General features: G+C 37.9%; 1 protein-coding gene across 1 annotated transcript; it reads left to right on the forward strand.

Moving 5' to 3' along the window:
• Nucleotides 1–1,792: 1,792 nt before the first annotated feature.
• LOC139745616 (organic solute transporter subunit alpha-like) lies at nucleotides 1,793–17,380 on the forward strand. Its single transcript, XM_071656020.1, has 7 exons — nucleotides 1,793–1,829; nucleotides 2,807–2,976; nucleotides 5,472–5,545; nucleotides 6,910–7,077; nucleotides 12,261–12,372; nucleotides 15,943–16,195; nucleotides 17,013–17,380. Exons 1-7 carry the CDS (start codon nucleotides 1,793–1,795, stop codon nucleotides 17,378–17,380), a joined length of 1,182 nt encoding a protein of 393 aa, XP_071512121.1.
• The last annotated feature ends 8,984 nt before the right edge of the window (nucleotides 17,381–26,364 follow it).

The following is a 26,364-nucleotide window of genomic DNA, read 5'->3' on the forward strand; positions in this document are numbered from 1 at the left end:
TGTATCGTAAAAAGTGAAAATGTTCCATTAACGACAGGTAATAGGCAGTGTGAAAATAATGCTGAAGATAAATTCTGTCAAAACGGAAATTTTATGAAGGTGTATCAACGTTTTCTTTGGCCATTCACATATTGAATGATGACTATATTATTACTATCATTCATCATGTATTATAGCGCAGGTGGCCAGACGCGTGGTGTACATAAAACGAGTAGACGAAGGGTGAATGACATGATTCAGAAGTACAAAATACTGGAATACAAAAAGTCATTTAAGTGGTAAAGAGCAACAGAGAGTAGTCACGAACTGTATGTGTATGTCGTGTATGATGTTAGCTGCTCGCTCAGTTATCTCAGAATGTTTTGTGTTTCTTTATGCAGTAAATAATCTTTATCAGTCTTGTTGCATATATAACATGAATACACTCATTGATGAAAGTAATAATATCTATTATCATTTTTCGAATACGATAAGCCTTGAGCTTCCGCCTATAAATCAGTCTTAAAACTTAAACCTTAGCAATCTGTAATTTAGAAAGTATCAGTTATATTGGTGCTTCTTTCCATTCCTATTAATACAAAAAAAAAGATAATCGTTGAATGCAAACTTATCAAATGTAATCAAACAGTTCTTTCTTGAAGAGTAACACAGCGATTTAGAAGAAAAAGTAATGAAAAAGTTTATCAAGCCCTCGCAAATTTTAATGATCACTGGTTCCAGAAAGATTGGATGGACTTTCATATGTAGTTTCTTTATGCCTTTCTATTCAAAGAAAGATTATTTTACGACAAGACAGGAAGTTAATAAAACCAGGAATGAGCTTTTAGGGGAGGGATTTTTAGCCTGTTTTCTCCCTCGAACCAAACTTCTCTGAAAAATGAAGTACGGAGTGGGCGACGGCAGCGAGATAGAATGTATCGTAAAAAGTGAAAATGTTCCATTAACGACAGGTAATAGGCAGTGTGAAAATAATGCTGAAGATAAATTCTGTCAAAACGGAAATTTTATGAAGATGTATCAACGTTTTCTTTGGCCATTCACATATTGAATGATGACTATATTATTACTATCATTCATCATGTATTATAGCGCAGGTGGCCAGACGCGTGGTGTACATAAAACGAGTAGACGAAGGGTGAATGACATGATTCAGAAGTACAAAATACTGGAATACAAAAAGTCATTTAAGTGGTAAAGAGCAACAGAGAGTAGTCACGAACTGTATGTGTATGTAGTGTATGATGTTAGCTGCTCGCTCAGTTATCTCAGAATGTTTTGTGTTTCTTTATGCAGTAAATAATCTTTATCAGTCTTGTTGCATATATAACATGAATACACTCATTGATGAAAGTAATAATATCTATTATCATTTTTCGAATACGATAAGCCTTGAGCTTCCGCCTATAAATCAGTCTTAAAACTTAAACCTTAGCAATCTGTAATTTAGAAAGTATCAGTTATATTGGTGCTTCTTTCCATTCCTATTAATACAAAAAAAAAAAGATAATCGTTGAATTCAAACTTATCAAATGTCATCAAACAGTTCTTTCTTGGAGAGTAACACAGCGATTTAGAAGAAAAAGTAATGAAAAAGTTTATCAAGCCCTCGCAAATTTTAGTGATCACTGGTTCCAGAAAGATTGGATGGACTTTCATGTGTAGTTTCTTTATGCCTTTCTATTCAAAGAAAGATTATTTTACGACAAGACAGGAAGTTAATAAAACCAGGAATGAGCTTTTAGGGGAGGGATTTTTAGCCTGTTTTCTCCCTCGAACCAAACTTCTCTGAAAAATGAAGTACGGAGTGGGCGACGGCAGCGAGATAGAATGTATCGTAAAAAGTGAAAATGTTCCATTAACGATAGGTAATAGGCAGTGTGAAAATAATGCTGTAGATAAATTCTGTCAAAACGGAAATTTTATGAAGATGTATCAACGTTTTCTTTGGCCATACACATATTGAATGATGACTATATTACTATCATTTATCATGTATTATAGAGCAGATGGCCAGACGCGTGGTGTACATAAAACGAGTAGACGAGGGGTGAATGACATGATTCAGAAGTACGAAATAATGGGATACAAAAAGTCATTAAAGTGGTAAAGAGTAACAAAGAGTAGCCATAGCACGAACTGCGCAGTTCGTGACTGCTCAAGCGATGGCTGTATATACCGACACGTTGAAAGGTTATAACTTTCCACCGACTTGTCCGATTCTCTTCAAACTTCGCTCATTTGTTCTTATAATACTTTTACACCCACTCAATCCACATATTCATTTCGGTAAGAGCATACCCACCTAAACTGTGCCCCAAGACAAAGAAATAAGTTACTGAAAGAGTTGATATATTAAAACTTGTATATGGATAACATCATTCTTCAACCAGGTGTACTGAGTATGAACACTGTGGTATACAAATGGTAGATTGGTAGAGCAGTGGCATTACTAAAGAGGCTTACTTCGATAAGGGAAACAACATTATTATCATAAATAAGTATTCATTGCAAATCGAATCTTGCTATGACTCACTCATTTTACCCAAGTTACATGGTTTCTTGTTTTTTCTCTCTTTTTTTACAAATCCATCTAACATAAATCTGATAGTGAAAGCTCGATTACAAAGAAAATATAGAATCCTGCTCGAATCCTGCTCGAGTATGTACGCCCATGATTTTTTTATCATGGCTACCAATAAAACACTGATCAATTCAGTGCTTATTTACGTCAATGTAGGGCAATTTTGTCAATGAGTTGAAAATGTAGATAATGGTCTCATCATTATTTTGCTCTCTTGACCGCCAGACCTGAGCGAACAGCCCATTGCTTTGACGATCATCATTGTCTGTACAGCGATCACGGTTTTCCTGGTCGTCCTCCTCATCGAAGCTGCGCGTTTCCTCGACAAGAGGGTTCGACCTTCGACAGTTTCCAATCATCGGATCACGACCTGGTGGATGATTGCGGTGTTTCCGGTTAGTGAGGTGACGAGCATCGTCACATTTTGTCAAAAATTAATATATATTGTTTGACTAACAAACATTTTTTTTCCGCTCCTGCTAGGCCTATAGTGTTTCACAATAGCTGGAAGTACTGTGGCATGGCGGATAAGACTCTTTATGTTCAATGGAAGGTCCCGAGTTCGAATCCCGGCAAATGCCCATTTACGTTCTTGGACAAGATTTGTTTACCAATCATGTCCGTCTTGACCATGGTGTATAAATGGGTACCTGGCAACGCTGCGGTAATAATAATGGAAGGGCCCTCTGGTAGAGTAGCGACAACACTGAAGAGGCTACTCTGGGTAAAGGACACCAATTGTTTATTACATCATATCATTAAAATAATGTCTTGATAATGCAACATTCATTCATAAGGATATTCGAAGAGAAGGAGAAGAAGGTGAGTTATGAGTGATGATGACTACAATAAAGATAGCAATCTTTAAAGAAATGTAAACTCTGTATGGTCGTCTAGTCATAGATTTGGGTTCTTCTCACTATATATTGCTATCATCATCTTTAAAGCAGTGATAAAATATACCTTCAAAGAAAACACAAACCTTCGTTACAATGGACAAAAGTTGTTTAAATTCATCAAGATCCTTACAAATAAAAGGGAATAGAGAGCATGACCCGCAACTAATAATATGAATAATTGTAGTCGGTATAGGCAGCTTATGGTCCCTATACAAACCGTGGAGTCTTACACTGGATGTCTGGTTGGGAGCAGCATCTGCGATGGTCCTGCGTTGTGATAGGCCAGCGTGCCAGTCATGGGTGCACGCATAAGTAAAGTTGAAAGCCTTCTCCTCCAGCCACCTTCGACAGTGGATTTCTCCGAAACCCCCTTTGAGAATATCATAGTTTCTCCTCCGCCTCTTGTGCACTGGCCACAGAGGAGTCCCACACTTATCTTTGTCTTGGCTCAGAGTCTGGAAGGACTGAGGAAGTTTCCGTCAAACCTTGTGCGAAGGTTTTATGTCATCTGGGTGTTCCGAAGGCAGGGTCTTGTGCAGCACAGAAAACAATGGAGAAAAAGATTTCGAACAGGATGGGAGATTGAACACATGTTCAATTGCTCGACTATAATATGAACGCTGTTGTTGATATTGCACAGTTCGAATTGTGTGACAAAATGATTCTATTGTTGTTTTTCATGTTTTGAAGATTGATGTGGGCCATGGGGTCAAGGGGTGGGAGTCAGGAGTCGAGTGATGATCTCTTAGTTTTGAATGATTGTTAACGAATTGTTTCTTAGGGGCAGCATGTGTGGGTTCACATGCCTACGGGCAATAGTTAATGTCTTTACTTTTGTGTGCCTTGACCCTCTTGTTGTCTCCATTTATTCCATTTTCATTTTGTGTAACATGTACAGTACAGTGTATCCCTTTGTAATATCAATTCTGGTCTATGTTTCATGTTTCTAATGTTTATGTATCCTATATTCTTTACCTGGTCATATAAATCATAACAACAATTATAATGATATGGAACCTTCATATCTCCGTGGACAAGTGGAAGCATCTTATCGGGCTAAACAGAGTATTAAAGATGGTAACTGAGCTTCGCCAGGATTTTCAAGAGGGTCCTTCCTTCTCACAGGGTCTCAGGCCGTATAGTTACGTCGATGAAGGCACTGTTCAAGTCGTTTCTCAAACAACCATAGTATACTCAAGGCAGCGTAATATATCATTCGTCATAAGTAAGTTTAAAGATAAACTACAATATGGCCTGTTTACCATTTACCCTTCTATTAATGAAATTCAGTGAAATTCAAATTTTATTTCATTTCTCGAAAAGAACATAAACATGAATTTGCCTTCTTTTGTTACAGAGAAAAAGGTTAAGAGTATGAAATAATTGTGGAACCTTGTAGTAATACGTTGTCATGAGAACTGAAGCGATAAAGATGAAATAATAAGCAAACTTAAACAAAAAATGGAGGGACCCACTAAAAAGACAAAGCTTGTAGAATTTACAATCTTATTTCGCGCAGCATACTTTAATGTGTGTGTGTGGGGGGGGGGGGGGGAGTGCCACCTTAATGATCTGTAGTGTTGTATCATAAAACTTTGCATGCTCTTTAGGTATACAAAATTATGAAATATGATACACAAATCAACAGCTCTGCCGACGTATTCATCTACATGATTTCGGATAAGAAATTCTTAGTAGATAAAAGTTTTCAAACAGTTTTGATTTTAGATAATCGTCTTTGTTGTTTAAAGAACTAGTAAAGTGACTTTGAGATGGCAGTCAAAGAATAAGTAGTGTGTTTTTGTTGTTACTGTTGCAATAGTTGTTGAGGCAGCAAGGGCAAGTTCTTGTTTGACATTGAGCCCGTGTATGAGTCTAACACGCAGATATGAGATTGACGAAAACATTTAAAATGTACTAAAAACACAGTAGGCAGACATGTTTGTGAGTCTTTGTCTCGATCGCTGCATTTGACCTTGCTCGTTCGACAGGTAATGAGTTGCGTGGTCCTACCGGGCATCTACTCGCCCATCTCCGCTAGCTTCTGCCACCTGATCGCATCACTGTAAGTACACCAGTCGTTCCTTCATTATCTCGTGTATGCAAACAAAAATCACAATGCGTATACTCTTTTGTGCTGAGAAGATGGCGGGCAGTGACGGTGAAGGTTGCTGTGTTTGCCCTTGTATGTGTTTTCCCGCTCCAAAGTGTTCTTGACTCGATGGATGAAACAAATATCTTGTTTGTCTTTTCCCCCGGCATGAAATTAATGTAGTTGAGACATTCTAAAAATGTGGACGACATTACCACATTTCGTTCACCCGGCATACTTTTCTTCCTTTAAAGCAGGGTTTTTACTTCTACTTAAATTAGTGATGAAAATGAACAAACAAAGATTCATTCTGAAAGCTAGAAAGAGGTCGAATTCTAATGATTCTTTGATACTGAACTGATCGACTAAAACCCATTAATCCTAAAGAGAGAGAGAGAGAGAGAGATAGAGAGAGAGAAGGAGAGATTGAGAGGGGGAGGGAAAAACATCAAGTCGTGACACTAATTTGCAAACATTTTTTTCTTTCTTGTAATTACGGTGCACTGAATAAAGGGTCTTTGAGTAAAATCACTACCCAGCATAATGGCAACAGCAACAACAAAAATGAACTGCAACTGTTCACATTCTGCACGTCTTATCGAAAATATTGGGAAAAGTTATATAAGATATATTAAAGTTCTCTCCAATGTCATGCATGTCAGTATTAGTTAAGAAGGCTTGTATGTTTGTGTTTGACTTCTAAACATAATGTCATAAATAGATATTGAAAGAGAAGAGCTTAAAGGGACTGTACAGTGCTGGTTGAGACCTAATTTCAGGTTTCTAACATTTTTAGGTGAGATAATAAGAAATCTCATACGAAATATGAAAGAGCATGCAATTCTATGAGAAATTTAACGTTTATTTGATAAAAATTGGTTTTGAAATGGCTGAGATATCCAAAAAGAGCGATTCTAATAAAGTGTGGGACCCACACTTTGGAACAATAGCTTTGTTTTATTTTGTTTTTGGATGTTTCAGTTATTCCAAACCCGATTTTCATCAAATAAACTTTGAAATGCTCTTAAAATGGTATGCTCTGTGCTATATCATAAGTGTTTTCTGGTATCTTGCAAAACTTTAAAAGCCCAAATTCTCATCTCAACCAAAACTGTACTATCCCTTTAACTCACAACTGACCAAAAAAAGCAGGCGACAATTGACATTGTTTTCTGGCAGATCTCGTAGGTTTAGCGTGAGGAACCTTTCAAAAGAGAGGAAACTGAACATTGAACCATATTTCGATCTTGATCAGATAAAAAGACCTAAACAGAAACAATGATATTGAATGCACTTCAAAGTGATCTGAATGTTACTCTCTATCTCGTAAAATGCAGATGCTTCTCCTTCACGATGTTCAAATTCTTGATCATCTTGGTGAACTATTATGGCGGCTACAAAGAGATGGTAGTCTCCTTCTCGGCTGAAAACACTTCTTTCTCTCTGGCAAGCGCTCCTCTATTCTGCTGCTGTGATCGATGTCTCCCTAGAAAAAGACTAACAAGGTAAATCTTTAATAATCTACAACTTGCTCTTGTTGGTTTCATCATTTCATAGTTGTGTTACAAGTCGTTCATGCCTGTTGTCCTTCCTGCGGTATCATCACTGGCTTCGCCACCACCACCAACATCATCATCGTTATGGCAACGAGAATTTGGATCCCCAGTCATCTTCTCGATCAATACCATATAATACCACACGGAATTTGATCAATCGCATTATGATACATATACACATATATTGTCTTGAAATCTAATTAGAACTATATATAACAAAAACTGATAATCGTGTTTTATTTAATTCATTTAATTATTATTATCAGTGACCATACCAGTGTAAGAGTTTAACATGACACCATCGTGAGCAATTAACTGTCGTTCTTTCTTATTCCAAGACAAAGGCAGGTGAGACGTCAACATTAAGCCATTAAAAAAATCATAGAGTGTGTATATAAAGGATGAAATGTCGTCATGATTAACAACAAATATTCTGTGAGGAAAATGACGTCAACAGATATTTTTAGAGGAAATTTTGATGGTGTCGAAAAGAAAGGGCAAATGCATTTTGGGTTAAGCCCGACACCAATAGATATCCCTCGCAGTTAATAAGCGGCGCATTCATTGCACTGACACAGTATTTTGTTACCCTGTCTATCTTGTGAGCCCCCCTCCCCACAAGTAAAATTCATATATATATATATGTGTATATATATATATATATATGTGTGTGTGTGTATATGTATATATATATATATATATGTGTGTGTGTGTGTGTATATGTATATATATATATATATATATATATATATGTATATATATCCATATAATAGTTATGCATATACACATAGATTAATATGTATTAAGAATGTATTTATACGAGTATGTCCTTTCTCCAGCCAGATATATATGTGAAAACCATAATTTCAGGGAAATTACTCCCCCCCCCCAAAAAAAAAAATTGGGGTTAGGGTTAGGTTCAGGGTTAGAGTTTGGGTTAGGGTTAGGATTAGTTTCAGGATTATAGGATTAGGGTAAGGGGCAGGGGAAGGCTCGGTGATAATTGTCCAGGGAGTATATTGCCCCAGAACCACTTAGCTTGCTATATTAGCTTTGCATTTAAGCAGTTTTCAGGAGTCATTTTTAAGAATACACTTTTCATTGTTTTTGTTTCTCTCCCATAGCTCTCTCCCAAAGAAGTCCTTCATAGGATGCACCCCCCCCCCCCCTCCTCCTTTCTTACTTTTCGGTTTTCGGTTGTTTTCGGTTCCATGTTTCATCGTCCGCCTTCTCCATCGCGCGCCGGTTCCGTTTTCTCGCTTTATTTCTTTAATCATCGTTCAGAAATTCACATCATCATCACTTCTCTCCTTTTTCTCCATGAATTTCCAACCTTCCCCCTTCCCAAACTACTTCCTTCTTTCTAGTTCATCTCTTTCCTTCCACCGACTCACAAACCCTTTACCCTGATTCTCGCTTTATTCTTCATTACAACTCTTCCTGCCTCCTATCCTTCCGTTTCCATTAGTGCAACCTCGACTTCCAGCTCACCGCTGCCCTTCTACTGTCACGATTTGCCTTCCGTACACTCTTCCTATGTCACTTCCCTCATCCACTCTCCTCTTTCTAGGGTCTTCTTTCCACAAACTGTAGTCATTTCCAGGACCGCTTACAAATGGTGATACCACAATCCTCTCTTTCTAAAGCAATTTCTGTTCTTGAAGCATCAAGAAAAATCATGCATGTCTGAGTGACTTTTATTCCGTTACCGAATTTGATGTGATGAATTCGTCTCGCTTCAAAAGCTGAAGGTTCCGGTGTGTCTGTGAGCTGACAGCGTTGTTTGTGTTACTAATACAAAGTATACAGTGACTTTCACGCGTTTTTAGTGCTTTTTTTTTAGATTAACAGACTTTATACAATCGAACAAGGTGTTTTTGAATTCTCGGTATACCTTTATGTGTCATACTTGGATCTATTATACTGTAGGAGTGAAAACGCACATGAGTTCTTCAGAATGCACGAGAATGACGTCTTGATTTAACCTAGACAACCAACAGCCCATCTAACATTATATTGGCAGATGACGTTTGGAAGATAGGTATATTCAAGATGTTTAATTTATACTCTGACTGGGTGACATGCTTGATATACCCGAACGCGTCTCGAGTTTATCAAAGGTATTATGCCCGCTCACTTGTAAAAACACGTGCCGACAAGTCATGTATCTCGACGTGTGTGATTGCAATGCGATTGCCTTATATATCGATTCAGTGCTATTAAATGAAAGTGGAAGTAATTACAAGTCATGAAAAAACACGTATAAACATCATTTTGGTCCGACATTTCAACTATGAAAAGAGATAGGTGGAATTACAACTAATCATTTAGGATGATATTGCTTTATGACATCCGATTTCACTTGCTGTTGCAGTTCCAACAATAATAGAGGATAAAAAAAAAAGAATGATGAAATATCTTTTGTGGAAAATTGATATCAAGGATTGCACAATGCAAGAGGTGATCTTTACAAGTTTTATACGTCATAAAAAGACACTTATAAACATTATTGTTGTCTGAAATTACTATGACTGAAAGAGATAGATAAAATTGCAACTCATCGTTTAGGATGAGAATGCTTGTTATGACATCGGATTTCACTTGCTGTTGCAGTTCCAGTAATTAAAGGATAAAAAAGAATGATGAAATGTGTTCTGCACAAAATTTGATATCAAAACTTGCACGCTGCAGGAGGTGATCTTTACAAGCTTTTGAAATGATAGGACGGTAAACATTGTTGCCTGATGTATCAGTGTCGGCGGTCCATCACCATGGGAACGGATGAGGGAGACAGAGTCGCAGAATAGGAGAAAGTGTCTTCTTCCGTATTGGATATGAAAACAAAATGGAGCATTTCAATACTCTCAGCTGTAAGGACAGGGTGATAATACTGGTAGCGAGCAAAAAAAAAAAGTGAAATAATTTATTGAATCATGATGCAAAGAAGCTTGTCATATAAAAAACAAACAAACAAACAAACAAACAAAGAAAGAATAACATTAGTGCTAATCTTTAATTAACATCAGCTAAAGAGCTGATTAATTGTTCTTAAGCATCACACAATACAGCATTACACGAGTGAAAGGGGCTAAAGTTCGTTATTCCAAAGGTTATAGTTAATCTAAAAATGGAATAGAGTTCGTTATTTCGAAGGTTCGTTTATCCTAAAAGGAAATCATTTTCATCATTCCGAAGGTTCGTTGGTAGGCAGATTTTTTTTTCTTCGAAATAACAAACCCTTTTCCTTTTTTCATTTTCGGAAAATCGCACCTTTGGAATGACGAGCCTCATTTCATTTTCGGACAAACGAACCTTCGGAATTACGAACCTTCAGAAAGAATAACGCCACAAATTCGGACTAACGAACATCCAGGTATCGGGAATTTCAGCGAATTTGTGTGTTTCGGAATAACGAATTCACCTTATTTCATTTTCGGATTATTGAAGCTTCGGAATAACGAACATCTCTTTCCCCCCCCCCCCCCCCCCCCCAAAAAAAAAAAGACGCAAGTTTATTATAAAAAAAGGTCAAAATAGGGATGCCATAATGGATGAACACGGCACTCTGTCGAAGATGCACAGGACACGCCTTTCAATATTGCCTGCTTTTACTCTGCAGGGGACTGCAGTTATCTTGCTCTCAAAGATAATTGCGATCTCATTACCCCGGGTATACCTCTCCTTTGATGGCACTGCTCCTCCACTTAACGGTCTATACCATCATAATTACCTCACCGATACAAAGTACCTATAAGCCATTTTACACCTCCATCAAAGGAAAACTAATCGGAAAGACATTATGTCCGTGGATGCATGCTCCGGGCAAGATTCGAATTTGGGATTACAACAAATTAGCGTTCAAAGAGTACAGGGCAAAAAGACGTGTCTACTTTACAGAAATGCTCCGCAGGTCAACTGGCTTCAATAATGTTGCTTCTTTTAACTTCAGGCTGCGTCTTACAGCTAAGTGAGAGACTATGATGTGATTTTGGATTGATGACATTATACAGTCTTCTCGCCGTGTGACTGGAAGAGCATTTATTGTTCTTGAAAGGACCATGAAAATACACTGTAAAAACATCGATGTTAGATTTAACACCATGGGTGTTAAATTTAACACCGATCAAGTGTTAATAGAGGACCACACCCACAGGTGTAGAAAATGACACCTGACACTTCGTGGTGTTAATTTGACACTGTATCTGGTGATATTTTGACACTGTACTGGTGTTAATTCAAAAATGACACCACATGGTGCTGATTTGATATTTGTTGGTTTAATATCAATGGTTTAACACCCGACCAGCTTCAATAAGAGACCACACCAGCTGGCGTTACTGTGGTATAAATTTATTTTCACATTTTTTCAAAAATCTAGTATTTTAATGTAAAATTCTTGATCGTCTTGTTTAAATTAAAAATCAACAAGAAGTGCAGTTACTAAGAAACTCTTCAAAAAACAGTTTTATGTTTGGAAATGACACCCGGAGGTGTTAATTTAACACCATAAATGAGCACCGAAAATTTAACACCAGCTCGGTGTTCACTTTTTAACACCGGACTTTTTGCAGTGTAGCATGGCAACTACAAAACAAAAACAAACACACTTGCAAACCTACAACTGATTATCTCACTGATCTTATTACTGTTTGTACTTTTATATCATATTCATGTCATCATAAAGTCATGATATTGTCATCATAAATCGTCATCGTTTCAATTATTATCACAATTGCCATCGTCATTTCAATTTCCACTGTAAGTACATGACCTGTTTTGTGTTTTGATGCCGGGATTATTGCGTAAAAACGTATATGTGCTTTTATGTGCTGGATCATTTCATTTCATTTCATTAAGCATTTCATTTCATTTCATTTCATTTCATTTCATTTCATTTCATTTCATTAACTAAGTTTCAACACAATTTATATAGTGTTGAAACTTAGTGTTATATAGTGTATTTGCAACATACATCCATGGAATGTAATACATAAAATTTGTAAATTTAGTACATATTATTGTCATTGCAAGCGTGCAATAACGTTCCATCAAAACTAGTAGGGACAATTAATTTGATCTCATAATTAACTTTGTTTTTCCTCTATACACTCTGTTTTTCTGCTCTTATCTAGACGAAGCTTCAAGTGGCTAAAAATTGCCGTCCTGCAAACAGCCATTTTCAAACCTGTTACTTCTTTCATCGGGGTGGTGGTGTGGTTAGATGGCGTGTATTTAACGAGTCGGGTAAGAGATACGCTTCTCTCAATGGTGTGGTGTGCACACGATTAACTTGTCAAACAAGTGAATTAAAGATCAATATTTAATGATGTCAAATGATATCTTCGTGTCGCAGGATGACAGATTCTTTTAAGCTTTCAACCTCCTGCGACATCACTTGTCATAATTTATCACACCTGTAATACGCTCTAAATACAAAAAAAAAAGCCAACAAATTGCATAGAAATAGCAGTATACCACTATATTCATAGTGACATATATATATATATATATATATATATATATAATATAGTGTTTGTGTATGTATAATCATATATGTATAAGTAGTATATATATATGTGTATATATATGTAACATATGATTATAATACATGTAATGATTGCAATATACACACAAAAAATTACCCGAGTCAGTTGACTCATTTTAGGTCAAAAATCTTCTGAGTCATTGCTGTTGTGACACATCTTTAAAGTTCTTCTGAGTAAAAAGACTCGTTTTATCGAATCTAACGAGTAAAATGACTCACACGGAATTACAATAATGAGTCACGAAATCGATGACTCATATTGCATCATCTCTATTTGACTCAGTAACTGTTATAAATGAGTCAACCGACGCATTTTATGTGACATGCGAGTCCAATGAGTCGATCATGTAATAACTTCAAGCAAAGGAATTAACTATTTTTTCAGAAAACATTTTCTGAAATGTATTTCTGATTTTGTCGCGGATGGTAAATTGTATTTAATTGTATTTGATTTTTAAATATTTATAATTTCATACAATTTATGAAATATTCAGCTCTGTTATCAGAAGTCTTGAATAAATGAATAGATAATCTATTTCAAAACAGTAATCACATACATAAATACAATTTTACGACATGGGTATATATTAGAAGCATTGTCTCGTGATATGTAGTTAGGTATTAGGAATAAGTTAGGAATAGGTTAGGAATAGGATTATAGGCTACCGCAAGATATAGGATCTGATTCCCTACTCCGTCTACCGTCGTGCTGCATGCGTAGGTCAGTGACTGGATCACCATGCTGAACAAGAGACGTTTCAATCATTTTGCGTTTCGATTCTCACACAGTGAGTCACTTGACTCAGCATACTGAGTCACTTGACTCATTTAATGACTTTAGTGAGTAAAAAGACTCAATATTCGGCAAAAGTGTGTCACCACACGGACAAACTGAAGACTCACGCAAATGAGTCATTTGACTCAGCTGTGTGACTCGGCTGTTTCTCTACTGAGTCAAGTGACTCAGTAAGCGTGAGTGAAAAGACTCAATAATTGGAAAAAGTGTGTCGCCTCACGGACAAACTGAAAACTCACGCAAATGAGTCATTTGACTCAGACTTTTTTTTGTGTGTACTATGATGTATTATTGTTACCATTATCAATTATCCTTATTATTACTATAACAACGACAACAACTACTACTATTACTACTACTACTACTACTACTACTACTATACACTACTAAATATGTGTGAACTGATGCACATACTGAACTCCAAAGAAAACTGCACATACAGCATTAGTTGTACAGTGTGTAGTCATCCTATAAGGTTATCGCTCTCTGCTGTGCGATATTACTTTGTTGTGTGTTTGACGTCAAAATCTACGTACAGATGCCAAAGTTTACTGATACATGGTCTTCTCAAACAGGATGTGTGTTGTTTGCGCCATGGGTTTTCAAATCTATTCAAATCTAGATTATACAGGACATGGCTGTTATACCTGAAGGAAATTAACGGTTTTGTTTCATTTTGTTCTGTTTCCCCTCCAATGCTGGTCTCTATCATGCGAAAGATTGCAACACTTGTCTTTTTGCTGAAAGCTGATATCAATGCAAATATAAGGCTTCATATCATTCTGTAAACAAAAAATGCAGATAACAAATAATGTGTTGTGAAGAGGATGTCGAAATACAAAGAAATCATGTTCTACTATCGCAATGTGTTCTGAGGAACCAAGATGTTGTTGCGTTCTAAAGATCCCGGACCTAATTACCGAAGGAGGGTGCGTATGCATGTTTTAGTTGCTCAGGTCAATCGGTAGTGCGAAACTCTCAGCCGAGAGAACGACAGACTCATGATCGCGTGTCGCGCCAGACGATCAACGCAAACACTGTATAAACAGAACTGAGCATCATGACGAGATGTTGGAGAGTTCAACAAACTTTATGTCGATGTTCTTCATCAACGTTGTACTTGTATGCGGACAGCATTATCTTGTATCATCATAAACAGGATCACCAGCGTTCATTACCCTTTATTTTAATGGAATATCATATCATATTTTTTTTTACCTCCGCCAAGAAGAATTGACGGAGGCATAATGTTTTCGGGTTGTCCGTCCGTCCATCAGTCGCAGTTTTTGTGGACAGCGTACTTAATAACTAAAGAAACATTGAAATCTACCATCCCGTACCTGACTTATCATACGAATAAGTGGGCACACGTGCCCGTGGTCAAAGGTCATAAGTCAAAGTAAAAATATAAAATTTCACTTACACCATAAGACGTAAATGTATTTTCATGAAACTTTATGTATGCATCTATTATCAGTTAAGGATTCTCTGGGGGAAATTTTGGGCCAAGAGGTCAAAGGTCAAAGATTAAAGGACGAGTGAAAACGCTAAAATTGCACTTTCAATCCGTATCTCGGAAATGGCTCGAAGTATATTTTCATGATCCACGCATTGGCTGACAATGATTTTCTTGATAAGTTTAGGGTCATGGGTCAAAGGTCAATCGTCAAAGGACAGGTATGTGCTGAAACTGCATTATTTAATGCTGAAGTTACACTATTCTCTCCATACTTTGAAAATTATTCAATGTATACACTTTATCAAACTTGGTTGGCTATACACACGACGTATTACCGCATTTAGGAAAGCTTTGGACGATGGGGTCAAAGTTCACTTGAAATATGCTCAGATTTTACGGTTTTATCCATATTTTCAAACTGCATTGCCAAAGTATTTTCATGAGAGTAAGTGTATATTATTACCAGATAGTTATCATTTGAAAAAGCTTTTGGGTCATGGGGCTAAAGGTCAAGTGAAAATGCACAAATTTCACTATTTACATCATATAAGTTCTGAATTGCTCAAGGTCCGTGCAATTTGTATGTAAATTCATGGAATCAAGAGTTGAAATCTCTGGTGCAGTTTTGAATAAATTGGGTAGGTTAGGACACTAATCGCCAAACATTGTCAGTATGATCACGAGGTCGAATTTTAGCAAAATTGCATTTGAACAGTGCACAGCAAGTCCAGTCACGAAACATAAGAAATAAAAATCTTTAATATTGTTCTCAGAATTTTGCCAGCCAAACTGAACTAAGTTCAAAGTATGTGTACGCACTTGGGATTGTGCCATCAGATTTTCAAACATGTCATTTCAATTTCTTGCCCACAATGTGAAACTGTGGTCTCACATATTGTCAAGATGTACTGTATTGACCTAGTGGGAGCATTGTGTGATGTAGCTGAGGCGACATTTCTAGCGACATTTTCTAGTTCTTTAATTTTATCTTGATTTCGGTTGTTTACATCCCAGCTTGACGAAGACGAACCGTTCACCTTCGTCAACATCGCAAACATCCTGTCGTCGATGATTGCGATGATGGGCCTCAACATGCTGTACACGGCGTCCACGGAACACCTGGAAAAGTTCAATATCGGGGTCAAGTTCACCTTCATCAAGCTAGGCATTCTCGTCTGCAACGTGCAGCCAGCCGTTCTCGGACTGTTCATGCGGTTAAGATTCCTTGGATGCGCGCTTCCGTACACCAACCAAGCTCGTGCAAATGGTAAAACGGAGAAACACGCGCTTCTTAAAAGCCCGCCGCACACTATACAATGCTGTACGACTTTTGGTCGCACGACCAAGCGACTTTGAATCAGAAATAAACAAGCGTGTTTATTCTTAGGATATTGTAATCTATTTCGGATCCAAAATCTGTAAGTCGTGCGACGAAAAGTCGTATAGTGTGCGGCTGTCTTTAGTGACCATTTTTGTCGGACCTACATGATATAGTAGAGACGATGGATGTGTCTTGCAGCCAACATTTTCCCATCACCTACAGACGGTGTTTCCCTGGACGATTATCAAAAATCGCGAGAAATTTTCAAATTTTGTAAAAAATTTTAAATCTGATAGTTTTCAGTTATTGTGGACGTTGAGAATTAATTGGACGTGAAAATTTCTCAGACAACACGTCTCTCACACTGGTTTATGCACTTACATTTCAAATATCTGCATGCCTTCATAACTAGGGCAGTTTCTAGAAACCAAAAAGCTTGTATGAGGCGTACCCCATGAAGTGTACAAAAAAAAAACTTTAGTGCCAAAAAAAAAAAAAATGCATTCCAAATATCAAATGCATTTTCATACGTACAGAAGAATGGAATAGAGGTTGGATTCGCCCACTCCGTAATACCGTTGGAGATTGCAATTGTCATTTAGCGTAATACAAAACGTTCTCATTGGTCGTAAAAGACTTCGATCTCTGCAACTTTATATTCAGCAGGAATAAAACGATGTCGAAGTAAATTCATCTTGCTATAGGTTCTAACACATTGATTAAACAGTGTTGTTGTGTTCTCTACCTGATCTCGTACATTCAGTTCTGCAGTGCATTTTACTCATTGTTGAGTCTGGGATCCTGTTCCCCTTCGTACGTCGGTACTACCGACGACCCAAAGGAAATGTTGTCGGGAGCGCGTCGCTAGTACCCTCTGGCATCTTGACCATCTCGGGAATCTCAACTCGACCCATCCAACTGTTGCCTCGCCCCTCGATAGCCAGTTCAGCCGATGGCAGATTGCGAGGATGGACTGTGATCGGTAGCGGTGATATCGAGAAGCAATTATCGACGATACCCGAAGAAAAAGACTATGACTGTAGCCTTCACTCAGACGAAAAGGAATCGCAGGCAGTGACTGAACAGTTTTCTAGCAGACAAATTCTTGGCAGGAGACATACAATCTGCTGACCACTAATAATGTAACACAGTGCGCTGTATCGAAGTTACCCCATACAGGACGCTTTTTTTTTCTCGCTGCCATAGGTTGAATCATTCAAGCATCCCGTGAACCATTATATTTCAACAGAGTATCCCACGGAAAAAGCGATTACAGCATGAAGTGAAAAGGAAAAGCCCAAATCTCTTCTTAACCCTCTTCTGTATAACCAACCCTTGATATGAAGTAATATGACTTGACCTAACCACGATAAGCTGCTCGTATTGGTTTGCTAGATTTGTTCCATGTAGAAGGAAATAATCATCATTTGAAACAAATGTTTCAATTCTTATACAACCGTAAATATCTGTAAGATTAATATCTTTTGGGATGTATAATATCAGAAAATGAAATTCAATGAAATATAGGGAGTCTATACATTGCAGTAATGGCCTTTGATGACTGTGATGTAGCCCCCCCCCCCCCCAGTCACATGAACATGAACATGACACTTATATACCACCAATCAAGCACAAACACACAAGTACACACGCACATACACCACGAACACACACACACACACACACACACGCACACACACACACACACACACACATTGAGAGACGCATGCATGCACACTTCCAACAATGCCGTACCATGAGTAAAAAGGGAAAATTATAACATGGACAATTTTTTTGTACAGGTGTAAATGTTTTTTCTACCCCTGTCACCTGTGTTAACATTCTCCGACAGCACATGTGTTTCCATAGGAGATGCATAATTGTTCAGTGTCATGAAAACAACCTCATAGTGTTCTCTTCCGCATGTTTTTCTTTTTCGATGTTGCGATCCTTATATTGAATGCTATAAGTGTATTTTATTTGACGCTTCACAATAATCACTGACCATCCGACTTCGCTAATACTATCCTCATATATGACATTTGAATAATACATGAGAACACATTCATACAGAGCTGTTTCAATATTTGAAGAGTTTAAAACATTCTAAAATAATTCCATCATTAGATGGAGAAAAATAAAGCCTTTCCAACGATGTCTCACTCGTTACAAAACAAGGGATGTTCTTGAAGTTAGGATTAAGATTACCCCGTATTTTCATGTTACTGTCCTTGTTTTTGACAGCTTTAATCGCAAATATCTCAAATTAACACGACTGGAGTTAACCCGTTTTAGCCATCAAGCTCATTACTTACAGAATTACCATATATTATCTTTACTCATTATTTGTGAAATATAATTATGACGTATTGTTGTCTGTATGTGTATGTGCATTCTTGAATAAATCATCGCTCCTCCTCCTCTTCCTCCTTCTTCGTCAGATTACTGGTCACATCTGTCGTTGAAAATATGTGATCATATGTCTGCCAGTTTTCCCGATGTAATTTAGTAGCATCAAAGTAATGAATAATTAAAAAGCATATATCCTTCGCCATGTAATGAAAACGTTTTTCGCCCAGTGGCATGATCTACCTGACCTTTACCTCCTCGGGCGTAGAAGATCAACCTTTCATTGCAACAATAAGAGCATGTATGCGTCTTTTACGACATCATGAAAACGTGACGGAAGTTATATTAAACGACCTTGTACAAACAGTGCAGATGTGCTGTCACATTATTGTAATAATTGTAAAGGAAATACGTACTCAAATTATTTCTGATCATCTCCAATCCCTCCGCTTTGGGCCGAATGCATAAACGCTAGCAATTGCTTGTGCTAGCCTTTTACTCGAATCCGTATGCGTAAAAACAAGCAATTGCTTGCGAGCAGAAGCTTTTGCTAGCAGCACAAGCAATTGCTTGCTGTCCGCAAGCAATTGCTTAGAAACCAAGCATTTGCTTAAAAACGTATGCATAAAACATACCTTTTGCTAGTTCTTGCTAGCAATTGCTTGCGATTTTCCAAGCTCTGTGAATAATGAGCTTGAGCTTTTGCTTAACCGGAACGTACCCTTTTAAGTATCTTTTTCATATTTATGAAAGAAAGACCACACTTGTGAAGAAGTGGTATAAATCTACAAGAAATTACTCATAAGTAGTGTAAGAAACTTTTTCATTTCAACAACAGGAATTTCCAGTGGTTAGCACGCAAAATGTGATGAAAAACAGGTAGGATGTCTGACTTCGGTGGAGAGCAAGGAGACCTCTCTCCGCGTGCGATCTGGCAGATCCGGGCTACTGTAAGCTGCAGTGATGGGAATCAGCCAGTAATACGTGTGTGTGTGTATAGATGTGTGTGTATGTGTCTGTGTGTGCATTTCATAGCTCTTCTGCTATGTCAGGAAATGTTTCCACACAGACATGCCCTGTCAAATACATGCTGCCACACTCGCCTTTGTTCTTGTGTTCGCACAGGCGTGACGTCCCTTTTGTTGAAAACGCAAGCAATTGCTTGTGCGGGACAAGCAAAAGGTATTAGAATAAGCACAAGGTTATGCATATGGATTTAAGCAATTGCTTGAGCTAGACCTTTTGCTAGACGACCTTGTGCTTTTGCTTGAAGCAATTGCATACAAGCAATTGCTTGTTTTATGCATTCGGCCCAATATCTCCCTCTCATGTCATTTTTTTAAAATCTACATTGACCATAATCTTCTGATACCTCAATACCATAATTCTGTCTGATCCTGCTATATAGTATTCATAAATATGCGATGATCCTAATTGCTTTCCCCGTGTCTGAAATATTCTATACCCCTAATTATCATCATGATCCTCGTTTTTTCTCTCTCCCCTCTCAGTTCTTCTATCCCCTTCTTATGAATTCTGACATATCTATGTATATTCTTTCCATTTCATATGCGTTTTCCTTGTTCTTAAGTCTCTTTTGTAATTTGCCAAAATCCCCTTTACACGTCTTGTGGAGTTCGTATTAGTCTTCGTCTTGTAAATTACTGAGATTATGTGTGTTCAGGGTGATGAAGTGAAGTTCTAAGCTTTTAAACCTTGGGATGTGATAATCCATGGAACTCGTGCTCATTTTACTTTCAGCCCATATAAATGGCCTTGCGGTCACCGAAAAGCACAACAAAATGTATAAGGTAACTAATGTTTATGCAGTCGCCACTTCTTCTACTCTTTCATTTTCCTCTTCCTACCGTGCAGGAACATCGGAGACTTTACACGCACATTACGTCACAATGAATGCCTATTTATAGCATCATGGTTAGATGAAGCTGTCATTCATTCATGGCGCTTACAATTTCAATGTACTGCTGAATACGATCTGGTTCCTCGTACAACAGGGAGTGGTATTTTCTACACTCTCTGCGAAGTTGATTATCTTGCTGGAGGAGAGCAAGCAGAACATATATATTTTTTTCTCCGTTTTAATCATAATTGTAAAACACACACACGCACACATATACAAACACACACACATACACACACACCAAACAAACTAAAAACTTTAGCTTTTACTTTCTTGGTTTTTTTTTGTGAAGATCTGGATGCCAACTAAGCTCCCTAACCTCGATGCTTGTTTTCAAAATGTTGATCTCGCCCATCGTTCTTGAGTTTACTGCTCGTAAGAAAGTATTTGCACTGTTGTCATAAGTGTAATATTACTGATGAATGTGTAATCATCCAGAGTATTGTTCTACAAAGGGCGGGCGTTGACGATACGGAAACTCATCGTAAAAGAGATTTCAGAGTTATCATTTATGTTAGATTTGAACGTTTCGTGGCCTGAAAATTAGTTTGGAGTCATCACTTTGGTATACTTGCCAGAGACTGACACAACTGGCATCGTCTAACCCTATGATTAACCTCCATGTGTGTAATGTTGAAGTCTGTACAACTGCACATACTACAAGAAGAAAAAAATGAGGCATGTACAGGACAGTGAGAGTTTGAGGAAATTTCAATTAAAACTGAGAAAGTAATGATCTTTTGAAGTGATTAATCAATCACAATTAGTTACTCCATGATGCAGCATGTAAGCTCACTTTCCCCTTGCTCTGTGCAGAAAATCCAGAGTCCCGAGAGTTTGTGTGTGGTTTTTTCCTTCATTATTGATGACGTAATTCATATATATAAAGAATAAAAACAGTAATATAAAAAAAAACGTCAGTCCAATTTTTTGTTACTGTTTCTGTAATTTTTTCTGCTTCCATTCAAACAAACTAATTTAATGGGCAGGATTCCCCATTAACATGTTCAATGCATTTTGAGACGCCGGTCCTGAGGGGGTTAAATCGCAGAATCGGAGTCAATAAACTCCCTCATGAGACGTGACATTATAGATGTAGATGATGCCTAATAAAGTAGTGTCTGATGAGAACTCAATTTAAAATTAGCGTGACATGTTTAGCAACAGTCTAGCTGCTGGTAATTGAATCATCAAAGCGTGATTACCACTCGGGGGGAAAGAAGAGTCTCCCATTCATTACACGCATCAAAAGCCCCGGTCTTGTATCGATTTCGAACGTCTTTGTGATTGTGATGAAGACAGACAAGATAAAAAGAAATAAAGAAGAAGAGGAAAACATCGCAACACTGAGAGCTTCATGAATACGCCAATACATCAATTTCCACTTCCTATCGTCCTCTTGAGTACATGGGAGGGAACAACTAATGTTCACAAAATGAAAGACGGCAACATAGAACGACAGATACAGGCAACACATTTCCAAGCAGTGGCGGATCGGGGTGGGGGCGCCCCTGGCGCGAGCCCCTCCCCTTTATTTTTGTTTAAACAAAAGAAAAAAAAGAAGAAAAGAAAGGGGCACGTGCGCCCCCTTTATTTTCTTTTATGTGCTTGTCAGCCGATGATCTAAACTCGGAAGTGGCACCAGAAATATTTTTGCACCCCTCTTCACGGAATTCGTGGATCCGCCCCTGCCAAGTACACACATTGCAACGAGCGTCATTATACCATTTGCGATACGAAATCAATAAGTCTATGCGAATAAGCTCGTATAGAATGAGACGGTATCAAAGGAATGATATAGTATTGGTCGAGGTGAGGATTCAGCTTTCAACATTCTGCGAGATAATTAGAAACCACTTTGTGAAGTGTTATTTAAAGAGCATACAATTCAAAGAGGAATTCAAAGTTTATGATGAAATGGCTGAGATATCCAAAAACAAGTAAAACAAAGCGATAGTGATAAACGATGGGTCCCATATCTTGTGAAGATTGCTTGTTATAGATATCTCAGCCATTTCAAAACCAAATTTCATTATGTAAACTTTGAAGTCCTCTTAGAATCATAATTATGCTTTTTCACATTCATAACAGTTTGTCATTATCTAAAAAAAAATCACCATAAAAAAGTGAAAACCTGAATCCCAATCTTAACCGAAACTGTACCTCCCCTTTGACCTATGAGCTAATGTGTAGTCAAAAGTGTTTGTGTGTGTGTGTGTGTGTGTGTGTGTGTGTGTGTGTGTGTCGGGTGGGGGGGGGGATTGCAGTTCCCCGTTTCGCGGCACAGTAAAGACACACGCGTGATGGCGTGTTTTTAGTTTCAGCTTCGGTTTATTTCATAGTAAACTTCTCACAGTATGTTACATCAAGAATAATAGCACAAATTCTTGTCTTGTCAATATCAATCAAAGTAAAGAATATAGGGCCTATATACATAATATACACAGTGATTATAATGATGACTATAATATATCACACACAACAATTTAGCCATTCACATTCCCCTTGATTACTTTTTTTACGTTCTTGATTGAAAACTTCCATAATATTCCACAAAAGTGTGCACTATAGATTGATGAATTCAATTCTAGAAATGCCAAAGCTCCCTCGTGTGAGAGGGTTTTTGGTTTTCCCTTCGGCACCCTCCCCGCTCGGTCGGTGCTCTGTGTAGACATCAGATTTTCAAATAATTTAATCAGCAAGCAACAAAACAACAACAACAACAACAAAATCAGGCAAATAAGAGCTCTCCCATGTGGGAGAATTCAGGGAGAGCCCCTTGGGTGCGGTTTCCCAAATATTGAACATGATTCTTTCACTCTCCCCTCTATGAAAACCTTTCTGTCTATATGAACTCGGCCTCGATCGACTCTTGCACTCTTTCACGTCTATATTACCAGAAAGTGATAAACCCAACAGAGGTGGTTGACATCTTCTGCAACTCGAATCCAAGGAGGATAACGCTGAACTTGTCACGTCTGCTCTATAGGACTGTTTGTCTATAGCATGATGTGTACACGTTTCCTCCATCCAATGCCGGAAGCGCTTCAGCCACCAACGTGTTTGGCCTTGCAAAGCTTTCTTCATTAGCTCTGCCTGCCATTGATTATGTTCTTCGAGTCGATTACGTTTCCGTATATTTCTACTTTGGCAAATCGCTTCTACACACCGATCAGAATGGGTGATTACTACTGTTTAATTCAAAGGTTGCAGGATCACGTTTAGCTTTGTCATGTCCATGTTTTGAATTGACTTTATGAATGGCAACCGATGGTGTTTTTATAACCTCAATTTCCTCTCCTTTTTTTTTTTTTTTTTTTGGGGGGGGGGGGCATATTTCAACCTCCCGACATTAGTCTACCTTTTCTTTTAAAAAGGAGATATAGGAAACAAAACAATCAACACATTTTAACACAGCTTAACACATTTCGTTCCCAGGGCTGGACCATTGCACTTCGCTTATGTATGGAATACAGTTTCGCACTGTAGTAGGAAACTGACAAACAGGTCTTGTAGGCCTAAATTTTAGCGGTAAAAACACTCACAACACCCCGTCATCTTCATGCAAATTTAATTGAAACAATACAGCTAGGATCTTTTTGATTGTTCTCTGGATGCAGTGTTCCTATTCCTGAACACACACACACACACACACACACACACACACACACACACACACACACACACACACACACACACACATTATATATATATATATATATACCGGGTGTCCCAAAAAAAGCGGAACGGTGGATTTTCAGTACCTTGCGTTCTAAAAGTGATATATTTTTTGACATTATTAGAAAGAGCATCTTCCGCAGAAGACCATGATACCAAAATCATTAAATTTGGTTCTGCACTTTTTATTCTACGCCAATTTCTGTAAATGCAGTCATTTTCATTTTTTGCGACTTATGAGATAATAATTTGGGTGCGACACGCGTTCCATACGGTGAATTGTGTAAGCTCGTTGATCCATGTCAACAAAAAATAACGCTTTCATATTGGGAGCGCGCATACACACACAGACACACAGACACACACACACACACACGAGTTTCCCAATGTGAAAGCTGTATCTTTTGTTGACACGGATCACCGAGCTTACACAATATTCACCGTATGGATCGCGTAGTGCACTCAAATTATTATCTCATAAGTCGCAAAAATCCGGCGAAATTTGGCAATGACTGCATTTTCAGAAATTGGCGTAGAATAAAAAGTACTGAACCAAATTTGATGATTTTGGTATCATAGTCTTCTGCGGGAGATGTTCTTTCTAATGATGTCAAAAGATATATAACTTTTAGACCGCAAGGTACTGAAAATCCACCGTTCCGCTTTTTTGGGACACCCGGTATATATATATAAGAGAGAGGGAGAGAGTGAGAAATATATAATGGTCGAAATACATGAATACATGCAATGTCGCTCTTTATGATTTGACCGTTGTCCCTGGCTTGTTCCGCATACTATATACCGCACGGATCTTTCAAAGACAATGTTTGCTTGCTAGATTGCCGCGGAAACTTACGTGTAACTATCAATCAAGAGATTGCTGTGTATAAGTGAAGGCCCAATACTACGTTTCGATCTACATAGAATAACTGTGATCGGTACAGTCCAACAAGCACGTACCATGCTTAGCTCCGGCTACGTATACAACAGCGAGTCGCTGTTGAACCCGTGCAATAGAGAGAGCACTCCCTTTGCTCCCTCCACCGCTATACACAGAGCTTTCCGTCGTCATCTTGATACTAGTAATGGAGATGGCGGTGATCGATCATCACGCCATCTATAAACAGCGCACTCTTGAATCCCCTATCGGTGAACCTTTAATTTCACCCGTCAGCCTCAGAGCAAAATCATTCCGAATGGAAGCCAATATCCCAATCAATCTTATTCAAGGAAAAGATTAATATAGGTTTTCCCGGCCAATTTCGCACTTTTGTCAGTCCAATTCCTAATTGCTGCATTCAATTTAGCAAAATTTAGCGTAGATGACATGTTCGGTAGTTCAATTTATGATCTCTTCATTCAAACTCATTGTGGAGCATTCAAATTACCTTTAGCTTTATTCTATTAAACACCTTTTCAAATGAAATTCGTAAAACAAGCACCATTTCGTTATTCGTTCATTCAATTTAGAATGATATAGTCACGTGATCACGGACATGCCGCACTCGTTCATTCAAATTCATTTTGGGGCATCCAATTTAACATCTGTTGCAGTCAATTTAGCACGCATGTTTATGCTTTGGTTCTTTCTTTATTTTTTTTCCAACATAGTTATTGTTTTGCAAGCGTCATTACATTAGATTATTTTCGTGCTAATTTGAGAGATTTTGGCAACAGTTTTTTTTTCTTCAATGTGCTTAGTGATTCTTCCAGTCCGAAGATATAGTGCATCATTGTGGCCACAACTAATCTGGCCGTTGAGTGCTTTATTCCGAGTGTGTCGGCCAGTTCTAGGAAGTCAAGGTTATGATCATCAAATGTTTCTATAATTCTTTTTCTGTCTTCTTGAGAAATACGTCTGTATCTAACTTGTGCTGTCATGACTTTAAGAAGATGAAGTTACTGTAGTATTGGTACATGTAGGCCTAGAATGACATGAATGAAAGAAAAGGGGCGTTACAGAACAACAAACCCGAGTTATATATGGTAACAAAAAGTCACATAGAAATACGTGTTTAAATGTTATCACCTTTTCAAAAAAGAAATAACATGACGTTAATTTGAATGAACATGTTAGGAATTTGACTGCCCATACGCGAAATTGAATGACTGAAATACCCCTTTCGGCCAGTGTTGGTGAATTTGAATGACTGAAGAGCACGTGCCA

The sequence above is a fragment of the Diadema antillarum genome, unplaced genomic scaffold, assembly GCF_040938485.1.
Source record: "Diadema antillarum isolate AM-2024a unplaced genomic scaffold, OU_Dant_1.0 scf00000036, whole genome shotgun sequence".
Classification (NCBI taxonomy): domain Eukaryota; kingdom Metazoa; phylum Echinodermata; class Echinoidea; order Diadematoida; family Diadematidae; genus Diadema; species Diadema antillarum.